General features: G+C 44.1%; 1 protein-coding gene and 1 pseudogene across 3 annotated transcripts in view; both read right to left on the bottom strand.

The window, feature by feature from the left end:
• Positions 1–26,332, bottom strand: part of MTUS2 (microtubule associated scaffold protein 2) — a 505,832-nt gene that overhangs the window by 36,401 nt on the left and 443,099 nt on the right. For all 3 annotated transcript variants that reach the window (XM_081814784.1, XM_081814785.1, XM_081814786.1), the window contains one exon: positions 23,497–23,563. In XM_081814784.1, the coding sequence (XP_081670910.1) occupies positions 23,497–23,563 (67 nt within the window). The remainder of the gene's footprint in view (positions 1–23,496; positions 23,564–26,332) is intronic.
• On the bottom strand, positions 25,696–25,795 carry LOC115943465 (U6 spliceosomal RNA; annotated as a pseudogene).

The raw sequence follows: 26,332 nt of genomic DNA, 5'->3' as shown, positions 1-26,332 counted from the left end.
TGTACCTCACAGAGCAGAGGCAGGATGAAATATGGTTTATGTATGTGGAGCACGCAGCATGGTGTCTGGCTGGCTTAAGGCTCGCCCTCACCGGGACGTGTGCTGACACCTTCCTGCTCAGAGTGTGGTCCACTCACCTGGGGGCTTGTGAGAAAAGCAGAAGCCCAGGCCCAGCTCAGACGGACTGAATCAGAACCTGAGTGTGACCAAGATCCCAGGAGATTCCTATGAGAAGCACTGTCTGAGGTCCATGGGGTACCTGAGGGCATGCAGGAGGTGGGATGTCATCCTTAGGGGTGCTCCTCTCTCTGAGCACACAATTGCTAGGTGGGTAAGGAGCTGACTTCAAGACTACTGATAAAGTAAAAATTCCCAGTACTGAAAACCTACAAGTACATCCTTTGTCCACAGTTAGCGTTCAGTGAGGATGCATGGCACCGAAGCAGCCAGTCTAGACCAAGACACCTGCACCAGGCCTGCAGGCTGTGAGGTGGGCAGAGGAGTCAGCATGGAGGATGGGAGTGGATCTGGCTTTATGAGCTGGTTGAGTGGGTGCCTGGGTGGCTCAGTTGGTTAAGCGACTGCCTTCAGCTCAGGTCATGATCCTGGAGTCCCTGGATCGAGTCCCGCATCGGGCTCCCTGCTCGGCAGGGAGTCTGCTTTGCCCTCTGACCCTATCCCCTCTCATGTGTTCTCACTCTCTCTCTCTCAAATAAATAAATAAAATCTTAAAAAAAAAAAAATGAGCTGGTTGAGTAAAAGGAGTGACTGATGAGCTTTAGAATATGAAGATGGAAAGAACAGCAAGTTAGAGAAAATAAAATCAAATCTAGGTGAGACCAGATGATGAATCACACTGACCCCTTTGCAGGGTAGGAAATAGGGGCTGGGTGTGTAATCCCAAACAGAACCCAACAATACCATGAAAAGGCTACAATTTTAAGGGCAGCCTACCTGATTGCCAGGTATAAAGTGTACAAATAGAGATACCTGCACCTGTGGCATTTCATAGAATAATGCAGAAAATACCAAGACAGCTGTGTTGCTGGACCATGTGATGTGAAGGGGGGTACTTTTATTTTGGCTTCTTGCCCAACCTCCCTCTGCTGCTCAGAGATTGTGGAGAACCTTTGCGCATGAGCACAGTCCCTCCTACTAGAGAAAGAAAGAAGATTCCTTGATGATGGAGATACGAAGGGGTTACGATCTCTGGCAATAAATAAGGAGCGAGTCAGGTGGTAGCGGCCCATGCAGTGCCTACCATACGTGACAAGCCTCAGTGGGATGCATCTGCTTCATATAGGTGGTTCTTAAAGTGACTTCGAGCAAATTCAAACTCAGAGAGCACTGGGAGAGACAGGGAGTCTTAGCACATACTGGCCTGAAGATGGACAGTGTGGGGCTTAGCACTAGGTCAGCAGGATCCCGGCTAGGGTGGAGGGGCCATCCAGCTGGCCTCAATAAGGCTACAGGTGTCCTCAGTAGGGGACAGCTGGAGATTCATATTAGATTCCACCTTGTAGCTCTTAAGACAAGTTATGACATACTTGCAATTAAGGAAGTTCCTCAGTTACTCTGTCATTCTTGGTTAATCCTCTTATTGTCTTTACACAGCGCTGGGTTAGAGACCTCCTCCAAGTTCTGTGGCAGGAGCATGAGCTGTAGTGTCCAACAGACTTGGGCTTGAGCTTCTTAGCTGATACTTGTGTGTAGGGGATTAACCCCATTGAGCCTCAGATTCCTCCTCTGTAAAATGGGGATCACACAGAAGCTACCTCTTAGGGTTAGTGTGAGGTTTAAATGGGATACTTCAGAGTAGGTGTTTAGCATTGCACCTGGTCTCTATTAATCACTGGATAAATGATTAGTGATAAATATTAGCTGTTGATTGTTTTTGAGGGGGGTCACAGAATCATTGCAATATTATAAATGGGAATATTTTCCACACTTCATGAATGTTTGGCTGGGACAAAGCATAAAAAAACACACATTCCATGCATATATCTAGATGGAGTGGGCCCAATTTGACTACTGAAGGTAAGACTTGGGTACTCAGTGAGGGTGTAGAAGGTAAGTGCTGCCCTAGCTAAAAAGTATTTTCACGGTGTTTGTTATTACTGCTTTGGTTTGCTGCACATCCGTAAGTACATATTGTTTGAGGACCCAGTTATCAGATAAGGACCTGACACCACTGTCCTGTTTCTCACGAGAGGCTGAGGAGTGACTGCCCGTATCAAAGCCAAAGCCCGAGATGATCATGGCCATCTTACATAATGGACCCGAGGGTGGCTGATGGCGGTTCTCATTAGCAGAGACCTGCGTGACAATGATCTTCTTAGAATCCCCAAGAAGATAAGTCCCCCTTTTTGTTACTGGCTGGTGAAAATATTACATGTCTGTTTTTAAAAATAGAATCACAGAGAAGAGGGGCTTCTCATTGCACGAGGTACCAGAAGATGCAAACATTTCTTTCTCTTCCAGTTTTCCAGAAAAAGGTCTCAGGCAGAAAGGACGGAAAAGCACACGTGAGCAGGAATGGCACACTGTGGATGGCATCACAGCTAACAGGTACTGAGCCCTCTCCACGGGCTGGAGGCGCTCCTGAGTGCTCTACATGGACAGGTTACTGAACTTCACAAAATCTCTACAAAGTGGGCAAGATCCCTACTCTGTGATCCTGTTTTATAGGAGCCTGAGCAGCAGAACCAAGTCAGTCCACGTTTGTGGCAATCACAAGGCCATGCTGCCACAGGATCCTGCCGCCCTAAGCCAGGGGCTGTGGGACTTGAGTGGGCATCAGAACCACATGAGGGGCTTGCAGTTTAGTGGGTCTGGTGGGGAGGGGGGGCGGGTGCTGAGAATCTGCATCTCTAACACGTTCCCAGGTGATACATCAGATGCTGCTGGTCTAAGCACTGCACGTTGAGAACCATTGGTATAAACAGTGCTTCTGTATTAAACTTTAATACAGACCATCTGAAGACCTTTTAAAAAATGTAGGCACTGATTCAGAGGTTGGGGTGGAGCCTGAGAGTTTGCATTTCAAACATGCCACCAGCTGGTCGAGGATGCGGCTGGTCCAGGGAGCACTCTGAGTAGCAAGGCCGAAGACCCAGTGCTCAAGTAGTGCTCCCTCTGCTGGTATGTGGAAGACCCGGAGCCTCTACCACCTGTCTGGTGTCCATCCCTGGCTGTGGGAGCTGTTCATCGCTGCCATTCTGAGCCATCTGCCTGTCTGAATACACACCTGTCTGTCCTCTCTTACCTGGCCTGAGCTCCCCTTGCTGAACTTGAGCCTGTGTGTTCAGACTTAGCTCTGAGGCTCGGCCCTCCTAGCTAGTTTGAGTCTAAGGATACTGACTTTCCTTCAAAGTTCCTGCCTGGGCTTCCCATCTTCCTCCCCTCGTAGTTGGAATCATAGCGACCCTATCCCTCCCCTACATCATGCACCCTGGGCAGTATGGAGGCTGGCACCTCCTGGTAGCCTCCTCTCCACACCTATTCCCAGCCTCCCAGCAAGTCATATACCCATGAATGGCCTGTCCAGTACCATGGCCTTTGGCTCTTTCCCAGAGCCAGCAGCCGCAGGCCCCACCAGCACTCCACAATGCTGGTCACTGCCATGCCCTTTACTGGGCCTTGGAGTCCCAGAGATGGCTACAACTTAGCCTTCACCACCGCCCAATGCTGACCCCTTCAAATGCTCTCATTTCGCTGCTCAGAAGCTACGTGGTGAAGTGGTCAAGAGGGGGGGCTCCTGGGTCAGACTGCCTAGGTTTGAAGCCAGCCTCTGTTGTTTTTGGCTATGTGATCTCAGGCAAGTTAGCTACCTCTCTGCTTGCTTCAACTTCCTCATCCATAGAAGGCCCTCCTTGGGTGTGCGGCCTCGACTTCTACTTCACTGAGAAAACTGAGGTCAACAAGCATGGAGCCCTAATGTTTCTTACCCTGAAATGTAAAAAATGAATCTTTACTCTGGAAGATTAGGTCTTGTCGGAGGTAGCACCCCTCGATGATTAGTTCCCTCACTCTTCTATCTCCACCCCCTGCCTTCATTTCCTGTGGTTGCCGTAACAAACCTCTACAAAATTAATGGCTTAAAACAACTCAAATTTATGGTCTTACAGTTCCGTGAATCCAAAATGGGTCTCACTGGGCTAACAACCAAGGTGTTGGTAAGGCTGTGTTCCTTTTTGGAGACTCCAGGGGAGAATCCGTGTCCTGGCCTTTCCCAGCTTCTCGAGGCTGCCTGCATTCCTTGGCTCGTGGCCCCTTCCTCTGTCTTCAAGGCCGATGACAGAGCATCCTCAAATCTCTTCTCTACCTCCCTCTTCTAAGGACTTTTATGATCACATTGGGCCCAGAAGGACAATCCCCCCACCTCAAGGCCCTTAACTTAATCACACTCGCCAAGTCCCTTTACCACATGAGGGGCATACAGGTTCTGGGAATTAGGGCGGGGACATCTCTGGGGACATCCTTCAGGCTGCCACACCCTCCTGGTTTCTCTTGAGCCTCGTTCCTGCTGTTCCTTCTCTCCCGAGGGTTTTCAGTCTCTGGCTCCACGTGCACAGCTTCTACAAATGTCTGAGCGGCTCTTATCTCTAACAAGCAGAACAAAAGCACATTCTTCCTTCCTACGCCATCCTCTAGCTACATACCCATTTCTTACTCTTCAGGGTCTAGGTCCTCACAAAACAGGTAAAAATCTGTCCCTGCCTCCAATCGTTTTTTTTTTCTCCCATTGCTTTTTAAATCCCTGCCATCAGGCAGTGTGGGCTCTACCTCCCGAATACGTCTGGAATTTGGCCGCTTCTGCTCTCCTTACTGCCACTGACCTGGCTGCAACCACCACCATCGCTCCTCCGGGTTATTGGAAAGTCCCCAGACGTGCCGCTCCAGCGCCTGCCTCGTATCTTCAGTCTCAAGGTGGCAGCCCGAGAGAATCCTTGAAGACTGTATGTCAGCACTTGCCCCTCTGCACGAAGCCCTCACCTCGCTCAGGGCAGAGGCCACATCACCATGACGGCTCACCAGGTCTGGCAGCATCTGGGCCCCACGGCCTCCGGACCTCGGCTCTCACTCCTCTCTCCCTGCTCACTCTTTGCCACTCCTTGAACACTTTGAGGACTGTGGTTCTCAAAGTATGATCCCCAGACCAGCAGCTTCAGCAGCACCGGAACACTTGTTGAAATGCTAATTCTTGGGCCCCACCTCCTGCCTGCTGAGTCAGAAACTCTCAGTGGGGGGATGGAGGGGATGAGGCCCTGCAATCTGCTTCCCCAGCTCTCTCGGTGGTTCTGATGCCAAAGAGCAAGGACTGCTGGTCCAGGCACATTCCCACCCCAGGGCCTTTGCACTGGCAGTTTCCTTTGCTTGGAAGTCTCTTCTCCCAGCTCCTCCCCAGACACCGGGCTCTCTCTCTTTGGTCTGGCTCTCAGCCCAGGAGCTCCTCCTCCAGCTCAGAGACCAGTGCCCCCCATCAGAGGTCTAAGGCTCAGCTCTGTGAAGTGCTTTATCCAAGCTTCTAAGTTTTAATCATTTTAACCTCTTTAACTTTAACCTGAGTACCTGCAGCTTCTTCCTATAGCTGCTACCTCCGTGACACCTCAGAGTTCTTGTTTTGCCTTTTTGGTTGCCTATTTAACAATACTGTATGTGAAATTCTCCCTGGTAAAATAACTGTCATGGCCTCTGCCTGCTGTGTCCTGACCGGCAGTCTGGTGAACTCAGGGATCTACACACAACTCCTTACCAACGGGGCCAAGGGCAATTGTCCTGCTCTCCCCAAAGAGAACAGTGAGCGGACCGAAGGGAAAGCCCTTGTCATTCCAACAGGCCTCTGCTGAATGTGTTTTGATGCACACTTTCTTTACATCTGGATATGTGTGTGTGTGTCTGTGAATGTATGTACACAGTGGGGTTGCTTCCTTAGGTTAAATGATTTATTATCTAAAGTAAAGTGCTTTAAAATTTCCCCTAAGAAACTTTCTGAGTTAGAACATCACTGAGGAGAATAATCTTACAGAAAAGTAGGAAATACCTTCGTCAATTTTTTTTTTTTTCAGATTGTTGACTTGGAGAAAAGGCGGTGGCATTACATTAAGTACGATGAATGTTTTTGTGAACATTTTTATGAAGAAAAAATCAGTTTATCCCCTGATCTGACTAAATAAATGTTGGATAAATGTCAAGAAGGAGCCCCACACTTTTAGCCTTTCCCAGGCACCAAGTGTCTCCATCTGTGGCCCCTTCCCGTCCCTCCCTGACCCAAGTCCACCATGATGTCACATCAACAGGACAGGGGACGTCCTTCAGGAACTCACCCCTGCTGGGAACAGCAGCAGAAGAAGAAACAGGGTTTGGGTAGAAAAGGGAAATAAAGTGGATGGCAGAGCAGGGACAGAGGTTGTGCCTGGAAGCTTTGATGGGAAGAATACACTGAAGAAAAGTAAACTCAGACCCAAACACTGAATGCCCAGCCTGTTCGGGGCAGAAGCTGGTGCCTGTGTGTTGGGACTGTCCCGGAGTGAGGGGGTATCCAGGCCTAACCTGGGGAACCAATGCCATTTGAGTGCAGAGGCAAACAATAAGTAAAACAGGACAAAAGCATGGTCTCTGAGCAGGCGTGACAGGCAGAACACTGTGGGCAAAACAGACATGGGTTTGGAGTCTGTGGACCCCAGTTCAAATCCCTGCTATAGAATATAAAACCCTGGGCAACTCGATGCTTGTTGCTCTGAGCCTCAGTATCCTCATCTGCAAAATAGGCAGACCTCGCAGGACTATTTTGAGAATTAGAAACCATGTATTTACACTCCCGGCATTCAATAAATGGCAGCTTTGATTATGTAGGGTGCATGCATAATCTGTAAGCATCTGCTGCAAATCACAGGGAAGGAGAACCTGGAGCGTCTCTAGTAGGAGATGGAAATAGGAGTTAATGTAAATGTGCAGAATGGCATAAACATTGTTTTTATTTAATCCACTGTACTATTTTATTTAGTGACTATAAAAATATTTTTAAGAGTTTTTCTCGTAAACTCTGTCTCCCTAAATAATTTTCTCCAGGTGACCTTAAGCTCCTGGAATACCAAATCTCTTGTACAAGGTATTCAGAAACTAACCTTGATGCTAAGCACAGCCCCTCCCCTTGGGGGGCCTTGGTCTAGTGACAGGAAGCGAGAACCAGATGGATGAATGATCAGTGACAGCAATGTGACAGTAATACCGTGCGCTATGGCAACAGAGAATTTGCCATAGGAGGAATTGCCTGAGGAGGAAGGTCCTGATAGGGCGCTGTGGAGGTCACGGTTTTCCAGCAAGTCTGAGGTGGTTGGCGGGTGAGGAGAAGGAGAGACCAGTTCAGGAAGAAGCAACGGAAGCTGGCAGGGATGGTATGGGGAGCAGCAGGAGTTGTGTGTGGGAGGGCAGACAGCGGTCCTGGTGTGCGTGCTAAAAAGTCTGAATTCTATTTATTCTATCCATGATATAAAGTTACCAAAGGATCTTTCTTTATCATAGTGTTTTGATTTTCTGGATGAGACAAGAAAATTCAAATAAAATGGAAGGAATATGGTGAGAAGTAATTTTTCTTCCCACCTAGACCCTCTAGCTAGAGGCAAACACTGTTCTTCTCACAGGCAAACGTGGACCTGGTGACTGACGGATTTTAATCAGAGAAGGAACAAAGGATGGACGCTAGGGGCAGGAAGGGAGGCAAGGGGATTAGTGAGGAGGTGTTTGCAAAAGGAGAGACTACATCACTACAGGAATTCGAATGAGGACATACTTTAAAATTACAATCAAGAGTAGCTGGTGACATTTGATACCAAGTATGAGGAGCGGGAGAGATGGTGAAGACTCCCAGCCTTCTGTGTTAGTTTACTCTATGAATACCCTGTCAAGAACTGAGCTAAAAATTTATGGTTGAGCCTAACTGTCCCCAGTCTCCTTTTCTTTCTCTTATTCATGGTACTTTCCAAGTTTTTTTTTAAACTGAAATGGCTGCCCTGCCAATCTCCCTGGCAGCTCTGTATAGCCACGTGACTGCTTGGGCCAAAGGGATGTGAAGAAGTGATATGGCAATGTCTAGATCATATTTTTAGAAGGGAGCTGTTTGCCCTCTACTTTCCTTCATTTTCCCTTAGACCGAAACGTTCTCCTTCATGCATCAGCTCCAAACACTCAGGGACCATGGCTTTGGGGACAGTGGAGCAGACCGTCCGGACGCATGGCCATCCCTGGGTCACTCTGTCTTTGGACCATTACATGAGAGAAAAATATCCCTCAGTCTGATTTATTCCATTAATGTGGATGCCTTCTTAGCTTAGCTTGTACTTGAATGGAATCAAGAATATAGAAAGAGAAGTAGAGATCTCACTTTGTTTTGCTTTGACGTGGGGACTATGGGGTGGGTGGAGATAAAACTGTTTGACTACGAAGAGTGGTATTGCCCGTGATTCACCAAGAGGAGATCTCAAGAGAGACCAGGGTTGGGGACCTGGACCTGGGAGGGAATAACTAGGTGGTAGTCGAAGCCATGGGGGTGGATGAGATGACTCCAGAGCTCGCAGAGACTGAAAAGGACAGAGGGCCTGCAACAGCATCTGTGACAGATACTGTTAGGAGAAAGACACTTCCTTCATTTTATGTTACAATCACTTCCTGCCATGCCCGTTTTCCCAACTGATTATAAACTCTTTGGGTTCATGGATTATAACTTACTGATCTCTGAATGAAACACCTAGAATACTTTTACATAGAGTAGGCACTCAAAATTATCTTAAGAACAGCACTTTAAAATGCCTTATATCTTAGCAATAGATTTGCTTTCTATTTTTCCCATTCATGACTGTAGACCGTCCCGAGCCAGTCTTTAAGACAGGTCACAGACACAAATGAGTGGGGCGCCAAGAGGGCTTGTGGCAACCTTGAGGGAGCCTGCATGCCCAGGTGAAGGCAGTGGCTGCTGTTCAGTAAAAAGACAAAGAACTCACGAAAAAATGGGCAACCAACACTTCACAAAAGATATTCAAATCGCCAGTTAGCACATAAAAAGTGCTCAACATCATTAGTGATCAGGGAAATGCAAATTAAGACCACACCGAGATAGTCTTCGCACCTACTAGAATGGCTAAAACAGCAACAACAGAATTACTAACATTACCAAATGTTGACAGGACGGGGAGGAACTGGAACTCTCACACATAGTCGAATATCACGCAAAGTGGTACAAACATTTCAAGAACTGTTTGGCACTTTCTCCTAAAGTGACACGCACATCTATCCTATGACCCAGTAATTTATAATGTAGGAATTTAGCTGAGAGAACGAAAACACAAGATTGTGCAAGGATATTCCTAACAGCCTTATTTATGAGAGCAAAAAAGTAACAATCCAAATGTCCATCAGCAGACAAATGGACAAATTAACTTTGGCATGCTCATGCAAACAGAACGTACTACACAATAAAAAGGAACACACTACTGATTTACTCAGCGATGTGGATGAATCTCTCATGTGGAACAAAAGCATCCAGACATAGAAGAGTATAAAATGTCTGATCCCATTTATAGGAGTTCCCAGAACAGGCAAAATTCATCCATGCTGACAGAAATGAGAAAGTGGTTGCTTTAGAGGTAGAGAGAGGATGGAACTGAGTGGAAAGAGGCATGAAGAAAATTTCTGGAAGGAGGTAAATGTCATAAATCCTGTTTTGGACGGTGATTATATGAATGTATTCATAGCAAGAGATCATCAAGCTGAATGCTTAAAAGTAAACAGTTTAAGAACAACAAAATGAACAGTCTTTTATATTTATCCACATATTTACCCTTTTGATAATCTAAATTTAGTCCTGTACATCCAAATTTGTATCATTTTCAAAGGATGTTTTTCTCTTGGTATAGAATTCTGGGTTGATGCGTTTTGATTTTGTTTTTTCCTTTTTCCCTGGCACTTTACAAATGTCATTCCAGTGCCTGCTGGCCTCTGTTTCTGATGAGGTTACCTGTCATTCATATCCTCATTCCCCTGTATGTAATGTGTGTCTTTATCTAGTTGCCTTGAACATTTCCTTTTTATCTCTGGTTTTCAGTAGTTGACTAGAATGTGCTGAGGTGTGATTATATATTTGTATTTATCCTGTTTGAGGTTCATTGAGCTTCTTGGCTCTGTGGGTTGCTCTTTTATTTATTTTTAATTTTTTAAAAAGATTTATGTTTCTATTTGAGGGAGAGAAAGAAAATGAGGGGCAGAGGGGGAGGGAGAGAGAAACCCAAGCAGACTCTGCACCGAGCGCATAGCCTGACATGGGGCTCAATCTCATGACCCCAAGATCATGACCCAAGCCGAAACCAAGAGTCAGATGATCAACTGACTGCAGCCACCAAGGTGTCCCATGTGGGTTGCTCTTTTAAAACCAAATTTAGGATGTTTATGCCCACCATTTTTTCAAGTATTTTTTTCTGTCCAATTTCTCTCTCTCCCTCCCCCTTTTGCCAATCCAGTTATGCACCTGTTACACTGCTTAATGCAGTCCCACGGGTCACTGACACTCTGCTCATATTTTCGATCTTTCTCTCTGTTCTCCTGACTAGATAATGTCTGCTGATTCTCTTCAATTCACTGACCCTTTTTCCTGCAGTCTCCGATCTGCTCTAAGGCCTATCCAGTGGATATGAAAAGTGGGCTTTTCATTTCAGAGTCTCTACTTTAGGGTTCTAATGTTTCCATTTTGTTCTTTTTTTTATAGTTTTCATTTCTCTCTTGTGCTTCCCTACCAGTTTATCATTGTGTTCTTACTTTTCTAGAAGTGCTTGAATATGTTTATAACAGCTTTTAAAATTTCTTATCTGCCAGTTCCAACATCTGTGTTATTTCAATATCCATTTCTATTGACTACTTTTTTCCTTGATTATGGGTCCTGCTTTTTTGTATGTCTAATTTAAAAAAAATTGTATGTTCAACACTGTGGGTGATATATCATAAGGAATTTCCTTAATGAGTGTTGCGTTTTGCTTGCAGGCAGGTAAATTACTAGACTCCTTTGATTCTACCAGGCTTGGTTTCACTCTTTTTAGAGTGGGTCAATTTCAGTCTAGTCTATCTTTAGTCTTAGAGAGACGTTATTCCCACTAGGTCATGGCCCTTATTCCTAAAGCCTGGCCTTTCTCAGAGCTTGATGGATTGCTCAAGAGATCTCTCCACCCTGGCTGGGCTGGAATTCCAATGTCTTCCAGCATGACACAGCCTCTGATACCTCCATTCAGCTCCCAGCCCTACAGTAGCCGCCCTCTGCCAGGCCTCCCAGTGCACACACCACCTACCCTTCATCTAAGAACACATGGGAAACCCCTACGCAAATTTCTGGGGTCCTCCTCTACTTAGCTTACTCCTCGCCAGGCTCAGTCCCACAATTTCAAGCCGTTTCAATTGGCTTGAACTCTGCTATCTGCTTCTTCAGCTTAGCGAGATGGTGGTCCTTACGTGGAGCCCCTCTCTGTGCCAGGGTCTGGTAAGTGGCCCCAGGCAGAAAGCTGGGGCTAACATGGGACTCACTTAGTGTGTTTCCCTTTTCTCAAGGACCACAGGTCTGTGGTGCACCGGTAGAATAGGTACCTTGTATATTTGTCTGTTTTATGGCTGTGTACAGTGGGAAGTTAAGTCCAGAACTGTACTGTGGCTGGAAGCAGAAGTCTGGACATGTGTATTTGATAAAAGCACCCAAGTGATGCTAACAAGCTTCTATCTCCTCCCATGGGATCCCTGGCTAAGAACTGAGGTCCTAGAAAAGAACATGTCATGGAGATGACCGCCCAAGTCTATCTCAGCAAGATGCCATTATTATCTCCAGTATATTTTTGAGTTGGGTCAACTCAGCTGTTTGTTGATTAGAATTTTAGCTTTCTAGAGAGATCTGCCTATGAGGGGATATATTTGCCACTGTAAACTAATAAACTGGTATTTTTTGTTTTCACATCAAGCTCTAGTGAACTTAGTTAAAAGTGTTTCCTTGAAAGTCAGAGCCCTTCCTGGTATGCTAGCAAAGAAAAAAAAAAGCTGGACTACAGTAGATCCACCAAGATTAACTAAACTCTGATTAGCTAAACTCTGACCACATTCTTCTTCACGAGCTGTTGGTTTATTTTAACTTTTTTTTTTGGTTTTGTTTTTTAAGAAGATAGTTGTGCTAAGGAGCCCTGAGCTCATGATCAGATTTGATATTACTGAAACCTAGTAAGTCCTTACTTGGTTACTTGCAATACAGAAATGGTCTGGTTTTCATCTTCTTCACCAGAATTAACTTCCCCCAAACCTGGCTGAAGAACAATTTTTAGCAAAAAGAGTGACCTGAATCACAAGCATGTAATATACTGTAATTTATGGTACTTTGTTCAAATAAACTGACAAATTAAGCAGATAGATTGATAGTAGTACTCTTGGATACCTGAATATGGCCCTGGTGATATTTGTGGTTATTTGAATGCATAAGAATAATTCATCATGTCATTAGACAAGAAAAATCAAATGTTAAAAAAGTCTGTGAAAAGTGAATCATTGGAGTCTTATATCCCAAACACTGCCCTTGCTTTTTATGTAAATAATTTAAAGAGTTTCATAAACACAAACTCATCTCATAAATCCAAACTCATTCCTCTTCTTAGGAATAGCCACATGGAAAATCTGTCTTCACTATTTTTCCCATTTCCCATGAAGAGACCAAGTAAATGATGTCATTAATGCTCGTTCTGTAATTGATCTGGTATATGAAAGAACCACTTCTTCATTCCTTCTTTTCTTTTAAGCTCAGCTGTTTTACCCCTAAAAGCTTTTCTTGGATTCCTGCCTAGGTTACAACCTCTGCTCTGAGCTCCCAGACCTCTAGCACCTTACTTAGTACACTGGGTTTTAATTATCTGCTCATGTCTGTCTCTCCAATGCATAAGTGTTCCCCAAAATCAGAGACCACACCACATTCCTCTTCTACTCCTGGAACACTAATGGGTACCGCTCCTGGGTTCAGTCAAGTTTATAAAGTGAAGTAGTGAATGGTCCACATTCACTGTGCTAAGCTCTGAGCTGGAGTACTAGATACAAAGAAAAATAAGAGGGGATCCATGTATGAGAAATTCACAAGTGGGAAGCAATTACGCTTGCATAATTTGTATGTGACTGTCAGTTAAAATACATATTTTGCAAAATGCTCTTCAGCAATTTTCAGGTTAAATCGATAGCATGTCATGTCTTTCTCTGGTTTTTTATTATCTTCCCTAGATATCAGTTGAGATCTTATAACACAAAGGCAGCATGCTGTGGTCATGGTGGAAAGAGATAAGGACCCAGCTCTGTTATTCCTCACAGTTATGTGATTTGGGGTTTGCTTCTACTTTTTTTTTTTTTTTTGACACAGAGAGAGAGCACAAGCACGGGAAGTGGCAGGCAGGCAGAGGGAGAGGGAGAAGCAGGCTCCCCACGGAGCAAGGAGCCTGATGTGGGGCTTGATCCCAGGACCCCGGGATCATGACCTGAGCCGAAGGCAACGGCCTAATCGACTGAGCCACCCAGGCGCCCCTGCTCCTACTTTTTATAGGCAACATTTATTCACTGTTAAAACAGTGGTAGTATTATCTATCTTACCTATCTCTTAGGGTTACTGTTAGGATCAAATGAAATAATATATGAAAGGGCTTTGTAAACCATATGCCACTTCAAATATTAGATTTATAAAGTCACAACTTTATGGCAGCAGCTGGTTCTGAGTTTCAAGAAGCTGCTTATCTTTAGGGTAGTTAGGGGCAGCCCTTGGTATCTGGACCTATTCTAGTCAGTCAATTCAGGTTAGTTAAGGATTAACCAAACAGATCTAAAAATATTAACACATATCAGAAGAGAAAATTATCTTTATTCATAGAATAGTATATATTTTAGGGAATCACAAAATGGACATATCCACATAACTAGAATGTGCTATGTGTATTGACTTAGAAGACTTTTATAAATATCAAAAAACATGTTGCTGCCAATTGGAATAAATCATTGTCTCAGAGAAAGTAACAGTTTGGTAAAATTGTAGCTGATAATGTATTTTCCATGGCAACCAAACCCAGCCTTTGGCATATTTAAGGGAGTCTGCAGTTTTGGTATTACTGTGCATTGGTAAGCACCATTTGGGATAGAAACTAAAATGACTTTATGAAATTACATTTACTGGAATAAAATCTAATCATGGCAGTTGACATCACTGGTTTGAATTTTTCCCAGCTCAGAACTAATATCATTTCCCTATAGGAGGGGCATGCAATTCCAGAACCCAGCCATGCTGAGTGGTCAATCTTGCAAAGAAAGCAGTATATTTGAAGCTCTGCTGTCATGCTCAAGCTTCTGACAGGAGACTAAACCTACTAGATCAAACCTTCTTTCAAATAACACTACTCACCTCCTCGCCAGAGAGCCTAGGACAGTGAGAGTACACTCTGGGTCTCTCCCATGTTGTCCAGTGAATTTAATATGATATCAACTCTGCAATTCAGAGAGAATTTTGCATCCCAAGGATTTTGATATATGGCATTTTTATTTTCATTCAGTTCAATATATTTTCTAATTGACTTGTGGTTTCCTCTTTGACCTGTGTGTTATTTAGAAGTATGCCATTTAATTTCTAAATGTTTGGAGTTTTCCCAGATATTTTCAGGTTACTGATTTATAGTCTATTTCTGCTATAGTCTAAAACACTTAGTATGATTTCAATTTTTTATATTTGTTGAGGTTTCTTTTATGGCCCAGAATATGTTCTATGTTGCTCAATGTTCCATGTGTATTTGGAAAGAATGCATGTTCTGCTTGTTGGATGGAATGTTGTATTAAGGTCAATTAGGTCAATTGGTTGATAGTGTTGTTCAGGTCTTCTGTATCCCTACTGATTTTCTTCCTGCTTGTTCTATCGATACTGAGAGAAGAGGGAAGTCTCCAAACTTAATTGTGGATTTGTCTATCTCTCCTTTCATTTCTATCAGTTTTTGTTGCATGTTATTTGAAACTCTATTGTTAGTTACATAGGTATTTAGTATTGTTATATCTTCTTGGTGAGCTGACTCCTTCATCACTAACTTTTGGTAATATTACTGGTCTGATGGTTACTTTGCAGGATATTAACATAGACACTCCAATTCTTGATTGGTGTTACAACAGCATCTCTTTTTCCCATCCTTTTAATTTTAGGTTATTTATGTCTTTATATTTGAAGTGGGTTTCTTTTAAGCAGCACATAGCTGTGCTTTACTTTTTTTTAATCCAATCCGACAAAACTGTCTTTTAATTGGTGTGCTTAGAAGAGATATTTTTATAAATCGGAAAATGTGCATTATATTTTTGTGATCCCAAGATTATTTTTTCTGAGATATCTTCTTGGTTTTGCATTTTGACTCAGGTTTTTTAAAGCTGTGAAAGGAAGGAAGACAGAATCCAATCTGACATTTAAGGGAACTATAACACACCAAGCCCCCACTATTCTGCCAAACACTCTGCTAGATCCTTTGCTCTCAGTCGCCTAGGACGATTAGTCCTGTGGCAAGACTATTCCCTCCAACTCAATGATGGAGGCAATCAGGGCCCTTAACATAGGCTGCTAACAGTTCCCAATACACATTCTCCCCTTCGTTCTAGTAATAAAATAATTCACCAGGGTCACCAAGGGAAAAAAAAAAAGCACATTTCCCAGTCTCTGTTGTGGCAAGGTTTGCCTTGGAACTTAGTTCTGGCCAATGAGATAAAAACTGAAGTATAGATCCTGGAAACTTTCCCCCAAAGAGAGCTGACCCACTTTCTCTGTTTCTCTGTTCATCCCTTCCTCCATCCTACTACCTGGAATAGAGATATGATGATAGAAGCACCAGCTGCCACACTGGGCCATGAGGAAAATGGCCACAGTCTTGGGGTGGTAGAACAGTGAGCTGTAAGAGGCCTGGGTCCCCTGGGGACTTTGCAGCGCAAAACCGTACCTGTCCAGGGGTGCTTACCTCCTGACTTTTACATGAGAGAAATAAACATCTACCTTGATGAAGCTACCGTTTTGGGAGGAGTTTGTTAATTTGTCCTGCACTCAGTCCTAATGGATATAGCCTAGGGCCAATTACCACCACAGTGTTATATACCTACACTGTAATTCATGTTTTGACAGATTCATACTAACATCTCTTATGGTTTTGTGGGAAAGTCATATAGAATTGGGAGAAGCAGCTATTTTACTTTATCTGATTTTTCAATTTACTAAATTAAAAATTACCAAAAACAAAAAGGTGGTGGGGGTGGGGAAGCCATGGTAAGCTTACACACTATATGTTAGAATTCCAGAACCTGACTCTGCCCAAACCAGCTGTATACAGTTAGAAGTCAATTAATCCTTCTAAACCTCTAGTTCCTATAAAATAAAGATACCAACACCTACTTCACTGAGTTGTCTGAAGAAATAAATAAGACATATCAAATAACAGAGCTTGCTAAGTACAAGCACTATGTAAAGACAAAGTCCTGTGATCATAAAGCTGGGAGACATTTCATATATAACCTTGAAGGGTAAAATTGTCTCACAAACACACTTCCAGTGGTGTGTATATATATGTGTGTGTTGCTAGTTATATATGAAAATAAACTGAAAAATGTACTCTAGTTAGGAACTTAAGAAACTTAGGAGCATAATAAATAACACCTCAGTGCTTACGGTCACAAACTTAGATTTCTACATACCTTTATATCAAAGCTCTCACAATTCTTTAATATCTCCTTTTTTGTATTATATTATATTCAGGTTTTTTTTTTTTTGCTTTGTTTCAATAAGCTGACTTCAATCAAAATCTGGATTTAATAATTTAGCTTTCTGTATAATACCTTAGAAACTTAGCCAGAATGATTGTTTTGTTCAACAGCGCTTGCTGTTTTAAAACTGTATTTCATGTTAAGTGTTTTTAAAGTGTTTAAGAGAGATAAGAAAGCAAAGTCCATCTTAAGTCTGAAGCTGGCAGAAAGATAAAACCTGTGTGCCTGGCTCGGGATGGGGACAGCTAGAACAGACCTTGTAACAGGTCGAGAGAGGAGGATCTAAGAGAAGGTGATGGAAGACACACCGGAAGCAGAAAGCGGCTTTGTCCATCAGCATTAGGGGCCGGGGGCAGTGGCAGGTAAATAAAGTGGAAAGAGGGCAGCGAGGGTGATAGAGAGCTTTGAAGATGAGAGGCAATTTCACACCAAATCAGCGAGTCACAGCTTTGAGCAGACCTGAGGCAGGAATCTGGGGGAAGGTGTGCAGTGGGGTTAGTGTTGGTCCACCTTGAACCTGCAGGACTTCTGGACTGGATGAGAGAGCATCAGTGGACCTGCGAGTGTGAGCCAGAAGGCTCAGTTTAAAGCCAGCTATGCATGGCATATGTTTTTTTCTATCTGGTGGAGCTCATCTAATTCATATATGTTTTTAAATAATTCACACTTTTTTTAAGGTTCAGGTTTCCTTGCAGGAGAGAGGACCATAAATATCCACCCAATGGTGGTCAGCAACTTGAAGCATAAGATCTTGAAAGAAAATAATCTGCGTCTAAGAACAGCTTATAAATCTATTTCAGCATTTACAAATATAAGCATGACCCTTCAATTTTTCATTATTTGACTTCCAAATTTGGAGAACACCACTCTATCTAAAAATCGAGGCTTATATTTTAAGAACTACATTATCTGGGAATTTAAAAAAAAGTGATTAAAAAATCAAATATTATATCTATTTCTAGCCTCTTTGCTCCTCCTCCCCTGGATGTGGTGCTGGATTCTGGTCCCCTGGAGATCTAAAATGCCCTTCATCCCACAATTACTATAGCTTGGCTCTTCCAAGGACAGACCCAATTAAGGTCAACTCCAAACACAAGGTAAGAGCCATCGTCCCTTAAGGGTGACTTGAGGATGAGAGGCTTTCAAGAGGAGGATGACCTGAGATCCTTGTTTCCACACAGGATATTACACAGATGATAGCAATTTTAGCTACTCTACAGGGACTCAACTCCTAGACCACAAAATGTTCCATCCCAAGCTGCACTCTGGTACATAACTGGGTATTATGTGTTTCTTCTCAGGTGTGTGTGTGTGTGTGTGTGAGAGAGAGAGAGAGAGAGAAGATGGGAAGAGAAAGGAGGAGGTGGGGAAGGGAAGGAGGGAGAGGGGAGAGAGAAATATTGATGGAATTTCCTCTTTTAAGGCAACCCTCGCTAGACTGCGATTAAATTCACCATAATCTTTTACCTCGATTTATAAATATCAAGGATCTTTCACATACAGATGAGTTTAGAATAAACATGAAATTCTGTCAAAATGATTCATCCACACTTTGAGAATATATTCCCAAGAAGATGGCATGAGGAAAAAAGTAATTTGCATAACACTGCAAATAATAGCAACAAATGGGGAAAATCTAAGTGCTCCAAGGAGAGGTGTAGCTTATTCTAGTTTATCAGCATGATTAAGTGTTTTATAACTATTAAATGATAACTGTGGGAAGTTGTGGGGTTTTTTTGATACATGGAGAGAAGAAACAAACAGACTTTCTCTCTCCGTAGGTGAGTAGAATGGGCCAGGCCTGCGCTCTGGACATTCATTGGGGCAGCAGGTTTCAGTAGGTGCTCAATAATTGTGCTCTTTCCCTTCCTATAGGCATCTATCCAAATCTCAGTCATCCTGCAAAGTCCATTTCAGACAGCCCCTTCTCCATGGAGCTTTGACTGTAAGCTCCTTGAGGACACGAGTGAGTCTTAGTTACCATTGACCGGTATATAGTGCTAGGTCACAGCTAGCCCACATGTCGCTTTGTGCAAATCAGAAAAAAGTGCTCCTCTCTCTGGGTGGCAGTGGCCCCATGCCCGCTCACAGGGCTTGGTGAGTGGCTGCATTGTGGATGTATGTCATTTTCTACTAAGAGGGATGCCCCACTGCAGGGTACAAACAACCCCAACATCCATGGTGACCCTGCCTAGCCTGTGCCTCAGACATACTAAGTGTTCAATAAATATTTGTTGAATGAATGAATGGACTGAGATTAAGGTGAACAGTTTTTCTTCTGGGTGCTTCTTGCAGATGTTCCAGTTTTAACCAAGATCTTTGACCAAGTCCCAGTTTACCGATCTTTAAAATGTGGTGACTAGGCCACAGTCCTTAAGATTTGGAGCAGCACCAGCTCGGAAACGCTATGACTGTGCTGTTCTATACAAAGTGCTCAGGACCCTGATAAATGAACGAATCATTCTCCATAACTGGCTAGCACCTTGCCTAGGTGGGCTTTAATCATAACTGGTCTCTGTCCCTGGTTCTTGGCAGAGCTCCTAAAAGCCTTTGAATTTCCAGAGTGAGAGGAGTATCTTTTATTCATCATGAGTCCTTCTAATCACACCTAAACTTAGGCTAATAAGGTGACTAAGGTTGGAACCCCTGCACGGCCTCAGGATGGGGCTGGTCGGGAAAGACAAGGTGATTTGAGCCCCACTCACTGACCGCCAGGGAGAAGGGAAGCTGGAGACCGGGTTATAAACACCCTTGAACAGAGGATTGAGAGAGCTTCCAGGTTGGGGAACACATCAAGGAGCTAGCAGAGTAAACCATCTGGAGAGTACACGGAAGCTGCTGGACCCCCTAGCCCCGCGCCCCAAATACTCATCCTATGCAAGTCTTACATTTGGCTGTTCCTGAGTTGCATTCCTTCTAATGCATGCAAGTCAAGTGTTTTTCTGAGTTCTGTAAGTCATTCTGGTGATTTACTGGACCTGCGAAGGGGGTTGTGGGAACCCCTGGATCTGAAGCCAGTTGTTTAGAAATACAGGTAACCCTGGAGTGTGGGACCAGCATCTGAAGTGGGGTGAGACTTGTGAGACTGGTCCTTAGCCTGTGGGGTCTGCCCTAACTCTGGACGGCTAGTGTTAGAATTGAATTCAGTTGTTGCGCACTTTGCTGGTATTGGAGGCTTGGTTGTTCTCGTGGAAAAATCTCCCACACACCTGACGTCAGAAAACATCACTCATTAGGAGATGTTCTCAAAGTTTACTTGTAAATGAACTGCCAGCAAATTCTACTTAAAAACTATTATAATCAGGATTCTCCATCAATGTGGGATAACACATATCAAAATCTCTGATCAGGGCACTATTCAAAATATACACCTTCTAGAAGATTCTGTTGTAGCTCCACCAGACATGTCACGACTGGGAATGTATTGTAAATATGAAGTGTGTCAGCAAACACACCAGGGGATTAGTTTCTGTGGTTGGTGCCCGAAAGCCCATCTAATCTAGCCGGGAGGGGACTCAAGAGACCAACAGCCCTAGCCTGACGGGCCAAGGTGAAGAAAGGAGGAGGATATTCCTTTCCTTTTTCTGGGACTCGGGCCAACTCTATGTATAATTTCAGAGCAGGTGGAATTTGTCCTCTGCATCTTTCCTTTCTGTACCCTTTCCCCTCCCACCTAGGCTTCTCTCCCTAGGCTCTCCTGCTGCCCAAAGCCCTTCAGTGGGGGACCTCACCCTCCCAGGACTACCCCCAAATTCCCTACAGCCCCTCCTCCTGTCCCTGACCCAAATCAAAATCCCCATTCTACAATGTAGTTCATTGGTTCTCAAATTTCACTGTACTTCACAAACATCTGGGAATTAAAAAAAAAAAAAACCTAGGCCCCATTCTCAAATATTTTGATTCTGTTGCCCTAGAGGTCTTGGGAACCGTTACTTTAAAAAGCATTGCAGGTGATTCTAATATGCACGAGGGCTGAGAACCCCCAGTTAAGGTGATTCTGGCTAGATACTAAAAGCCTTTGCATTTATTCCCACCGAGGATGTAAACAACTGATGTGTGCTTATGAGGAGATACTGGTGGAATTCAGGGCTTGAATACAAGTTTGAGCGGTAATTTTTAGATTTGTGGCACAGGCCAGGCCTGTTTTGGGATCTGCGGTTAAGTGCTCCTAAACTATTCTGATTGTTTGCAGGTTCTCCCTCTTCCATGTCTGAATTCACAACATGTGGAAGCTCCAGCTCCCCCTCCTTCCCCCCTGCTGCCCCCATGGCCCCTCATGACTCCCCGCTCCAGTGGCCCCCATCTGACTCTGCTGACAGGGGTCTAAATAAGGGTAGGGCTGCTGGTAAGGAGATAGGGTTGCTCATCTCTCTTTCTAGATGATCATTCCAAAGTCAGCTTTCTAAGCTTCACTGTGTTCTTTGCTGGCCAAGATCGGAGAACTCCCGGACTTTAGAGTTAAGAGTAGATCTCCACAGTGCACTGTCCGCCTTCTCGCACAAATGCAGGCTCTGCAGTGGCTCAGGAAGTGCTGCAAAAGCATCCCTGGGCTGACTGCTGGGTGGAAGGGTCCAGGCCCTGATGCTGCCAAGGCCTTCTGCACCCGCCACCTCACCCCACAGTTGATTCATTTGGCAGATGATTTCTGATTCTATTCTTAGCACTAATGCAGACATCAAGTAAGACTCAAATACAAAAACTCAGTGTAATCCTTGCGTGGTTCCTGCTGCCTTCAGAAGCTTCAGGAAAGGACAGAGGGAAGTGGCACTGGATTTGGCACACCCTATCTGGTTGGGTCAGGGTGCACACCCCAGATCCAAAGCTTATCCATGGGTGTGCAGACATCCCTCGGGGGAGGAATTCAGGCAACAGTGGAAGACTTTGTCCTCTATTTTCAGATTTAAGCTGCTACACCCCTAACGGGAGAAGCTCCTTTACAGGTTGCTTTATCAGCAGTATCCCCTTTAATCGACTTTCCTTTTTTAGGAAGGGGAACCTGAGGGACAGAGCGGTCAGCCAACTTGCTCTACCTGAACTTGGGTCATTGGCCTGCAAAGCTCATGCTCAGAACCACTAAGTCTCAGAACAATCTACAAACTCAACCATTTCGAGAAACACGCCCACTCGTGGCCCTTGGCTTCCCGGGAGCCCCTCTCAGAAACTCCGCCATTGCGGTTCCTGGCAGGCCTCCCTCAGAAAACCTACATCTGGGCCCAGGCACTGGGGCCCCTCGTCAGGGGATGGCCAAGGGCTGGGGCCCCTGCAGCTGGGGCAGACTCGCTGCTCGGGGTCACACACAGGCGAGGCTGGGAAGGAGGAACAGTTCTTTATGGCTTTCCCACAGGGGCCTGCTCTCCCTAGAGGGGAGAAAAGCCCACTGTTGACCTACCTCAATGACAAAAGAAGTCACAAAACTCACAGTGAAGAAAAAACCCTCAATTTTAAAAAAGGGAAAAAAATAGAGGGGAGGGGAAACGACATTCGGAAATCACTATGGGGTCCACTGCACATCCTCAGGCCCGTGTTCCCCAGGGAGGTCTGGTCTTCAGATTCAAGGCCTATTTGCATGGCTGGCCTGAAGGAAAAGGTGCAGTACCATCCGCCAAGAATGGCTGGGACTGTTCAAGGCCCTTCACTCGTGAAGGGAGCCACACCTGCACTTGGCGGGCTGCCTGCAGGGCCACACGGGATGGAGGTGAAGTGCTCTCTGTAAAGAGAAGAGAACAGGCCAGGGGGAAAAGGCCATGCTAATCTCACCTTTGTGGACTGATTCCTGGGGAAACAGAGGAACAGAACCCCAAGAGACAAATGGGATCAAGAAACTGGAACATGGAGGGGCGCCTGGGTGGCTGGCTGTTGAGCGTCTGTCTGCCTTTGGCTCAGATCATGATCCCAGGGTCCTGGGATGGAGCGCTGCATTAGGGTCATGGCTCAGCGGGGAGTCTGCGTCTCCCTCTGCCTGCCGCTCTGCCTACTTGTGCTCTCTCTCACTGTCAAATAAAGAAATACCATCTTAAAAAAAAAAAAAGAAAGAAATTGGAACATGGAAAATACTTGGTCTGATCTTTGGCTTAGAGGTGAAAGCCCATCCATCTCTCGGACACCCCCGGTCTGGGGATCATCGTATCTTCTGCAAGGTCTCTTATAGTTCAGAGTGAGCTATACCATGAACCAGCCAAGGACTAGGAGTTTCGACATAACCCTAGCATGCTTAACCCATCCAGGCTTATGTTTCTGATCTCATTCTATATCATAGAGTGTTTCATGGCAAGGTACACGGCAGCAGGAAGCCTTGGAATATGTGCAGAGATAGATTGCAGAGAGCACCCTGCAGCACCCTGCTTCCTTTGGAGCTCTGCCTGCCCCAGGGGGACCTAGGCGGAGGGGTGCTGGTCACAGCACACCACGCAGACGATGTGTGTGCTGCCATCTGCGAAGAACAGAATCGAGGCCAGATTAGTTCCACCGTGATGTTATGAAGCTTTCTAACAACAGAGATGTAAAAATTACGGCTCCCTACAAGGCTTCAGTCACCCACCACTGTGCTGGGGAAGACACTTCATTTTTTCAGGCAGCCTTGCCTTGGCTGATTACACGAGGCATAATTGCTGTTGTTACACACATTCATAGGTATCAGGAAAAGACAGTCTTTATGTTCCTCATTGTCAATGCCCTACTTACCAACTTCATCCCTGATGTTTGCAAGTTCGATTGACAGCTCTTTTTCTTTCACAAGGGCACTTTCATTCTGCAAAAACAAAATGGATACCGAGAGTCCCCTAGTTTTATGCTAGATAAGCAGTTTCACATGTTTAATTAATGAATCATATTAAGCAAATATTTATAAGTCTAGCCCTTAAGGAGATAATTTTCTCATTATATAAGCATAGAAAAAAATCACAAAGCAGAGTCTGACTCATTCATTTATATCACATTCAAATCGCAAAGCTTGCAATGTAATAATAATACCCCTTGTTGTGCTTTTCTCTGTATTGTTCTCTGGTATACATCGTCCTACAATACTTCCTTGCATGCCTATGCCCTGCCCAGTAATCCCCTGGTAGGTATTATTATACACTGTTAATCATTATCACTAGTAGGAGATTTTTGACCATGAAGACATCCATGCCATATTTCTCCGAGGGGCAAGTACTTATTTTTCCAACTGTCCCCTTACACTTAACACTTTGCATCCATACATCCATGGTTGGCTACCTAATAAATACTGAACAGAAAACTTAACATGAAACATTTTTCTTTGTAAGGAGACCAACACCAAAATTTAAAGTTTCCAAGTTTTTTGTGGCACTGTCTGCATCACTAGAAGGAACAAGAGGAAAAGTCCCATTTGAAATGTTCTTCAGTGCAAAGAAACGCCATTTGTAATTAAATGACTGCTAAGTTGTTTTCAGATCATATGTCTTCCCTGACATAAAACAGGAGTACCTGAAAATATGCTGAATTTGTAATCTGGGTTACAGAGTCACCAGAAATAGTGACACGAGTTATGCTTTCACTGTTACTAATAATAACGAGGGAAGGTGCGCTATATAAATCCTCTTCACGTTAGAGATACTAAAAATGTAGGCCTTCACAGAAAGTCTCTTCCTTCTATAGAATGTACTCCCAGAGCAAACATTTCTCCAAAGGGACCTGAAGCTAAAATGTGTACCAGATATCTAGACTGAATATCATCAGAGTCTTGTGAATGTTATTTCTTTCTTAACCTCCTTTGACTCCGATTGCAGCACCTCCAAAGAACCCGTATCCAATGTAAAGCAGCAGCTGGTACAATCTGGTGTCTTTGGCTGCTATGTGTACATCTGGGTAACACGTGTGCTACTTTGGGTCGAGGGGACGGACGGTCCCAGGTCATGCCAAGGGTGTTTGCTATGCAATGTCATAATTTCATAATACCTAAGTAAAACTCTATTTGCATAATAAAATGAGAGCTATTTAAGTCACAGGCATCAAAGCTTCTTAGCTCCTGGTTTTTTCAAAGAATAACGTACCAATAATATACCCTTTGAGGGTATACCCTCAAACGTACCAATAATATACCCTTTGAGGATCCCCATTTTATTCACGAAGCCTCACTCCTTCCATCCCAGCCCACAGTATCTTTGCCTTTCCTGAACTTGAAGGCTAGCAATCACACCTGAGAGTAGATATTTTCCTAATCACTAAGCGATGCTGCCTCTGTGTCATGCCCACGGTACAGGGTTATTACGAGGGTTGAAGAAATTAATATATGCAAAGTAGTTAGAAGGTTGCCTGACACTTAGCAAGCTCTAATATAAATGTTAGTTGTTATTGTAACTCTGTTGCTTTCCTTTCATTTCATTTGCAACTGGATAACATCCTACAGATACTAGGGGCTTCTCCATATTAAGGATCTAAATGTGTTTAGAATTGGCGTATTCTTATGCTCTGTTTTTTTGTTTTGTTTTGCTTTTTAAAATACCTTCTTGGGGTGCCTAGGTGGCTCAGTCGGTTAAGCATCTGACTCTTGATTTCGGCTCAGGTCATGATCTCAGGGTCCTGGGATCAAGCCCTGCGTGGGGCTCTACGATCAGGGCAGAGTCTGCTTGTCCCTCTCCCTTTTGCTCCTCCCCCAACTCACGCTCTCGCTCTCAAATAAAAACAAAACAAAACAAAACAAAAACCTTCTTGGCTCTGCCCTGATTCTATTCTAAGTTTGAAGTCTGGTTAACAGGGAAAGAGTTCAATCAGACAGACCACAGGGATTTTCTATGTTTGTTCTAACACAGCATAATGTGGCCGGCTGACTTTCAACTTGTTCCTACAAATTAAGAAAATCTGGTATTCCAGAGAGGGTACATTTCAGTATTTACCCTGAAATTATATATATATATATTTTCGAATATGGAATGCGTACTGATTTGCATGTCATCCTTGCTCAGGGGCCATGCTAATCTTCTCTGTACCTGAAATAATCTTGAACTAGTGAAAAAATTAACTTGTTTCTAGCATCAAGAATAATTTTTGGGGATGTCTAGATGGCTCAGCCAGTAAAGGATGCAACTCTTGACCTTGGGGTTGTGAGTTCAGGCCCCATGGTGGGTATAGAGATTACTTAAAAAAAATAAAATCTTAAAAAAAAGAATAATTTTTAATCCTCAGTTCCTAAGCACAGCCAGAGAACAGAAATAAAGCTGACCCTTGAACAACATGGGTTTGAACTATGTGGGTCCCCTTTTCCACTTGAATTTTTTCTGATAAATACAGTACAGTACTGTACATATATTTTCTCTTCCTTGTGATTTTTAATTTATTTTAATTTATTTATTTTTGACCTTTTAAAAAAAAAGATTTATTTATTTATTTGAGAGAGAGAGAGAGCATGCATGTACTTGTGTGAGGGGGGGCGGACGGGCACAGGGAGGGGGAGAGAATCCTCAAGCAGACTCCCTGCTGAGTGCAGAGCCCTCAGGACCCTGAGATCACGACCTGAGCGGAAATCAAGAGTCAGACACTCAACCAACTGAGCCACCCA

Source organism: Leptonychotes weddellii, chromosome 3, assembly GCF_054177405.1.
Source record: "Leptonychotes weddellii isolate Sample4059 chromosome 3, ASM5417740v2, whole genome shotgun sequence".
Taxonomy (NCBI): Eukaryota; Metazoa; Chordata; class Mammalia; order Carnivora; family Phocidae; genus Leptonychotes; species Leptonychotes weddellii.
Note: the sequence above shows the minus strand (reverse complement) of the source record. Positions and strands in the feature narration are given on the sequence as shown.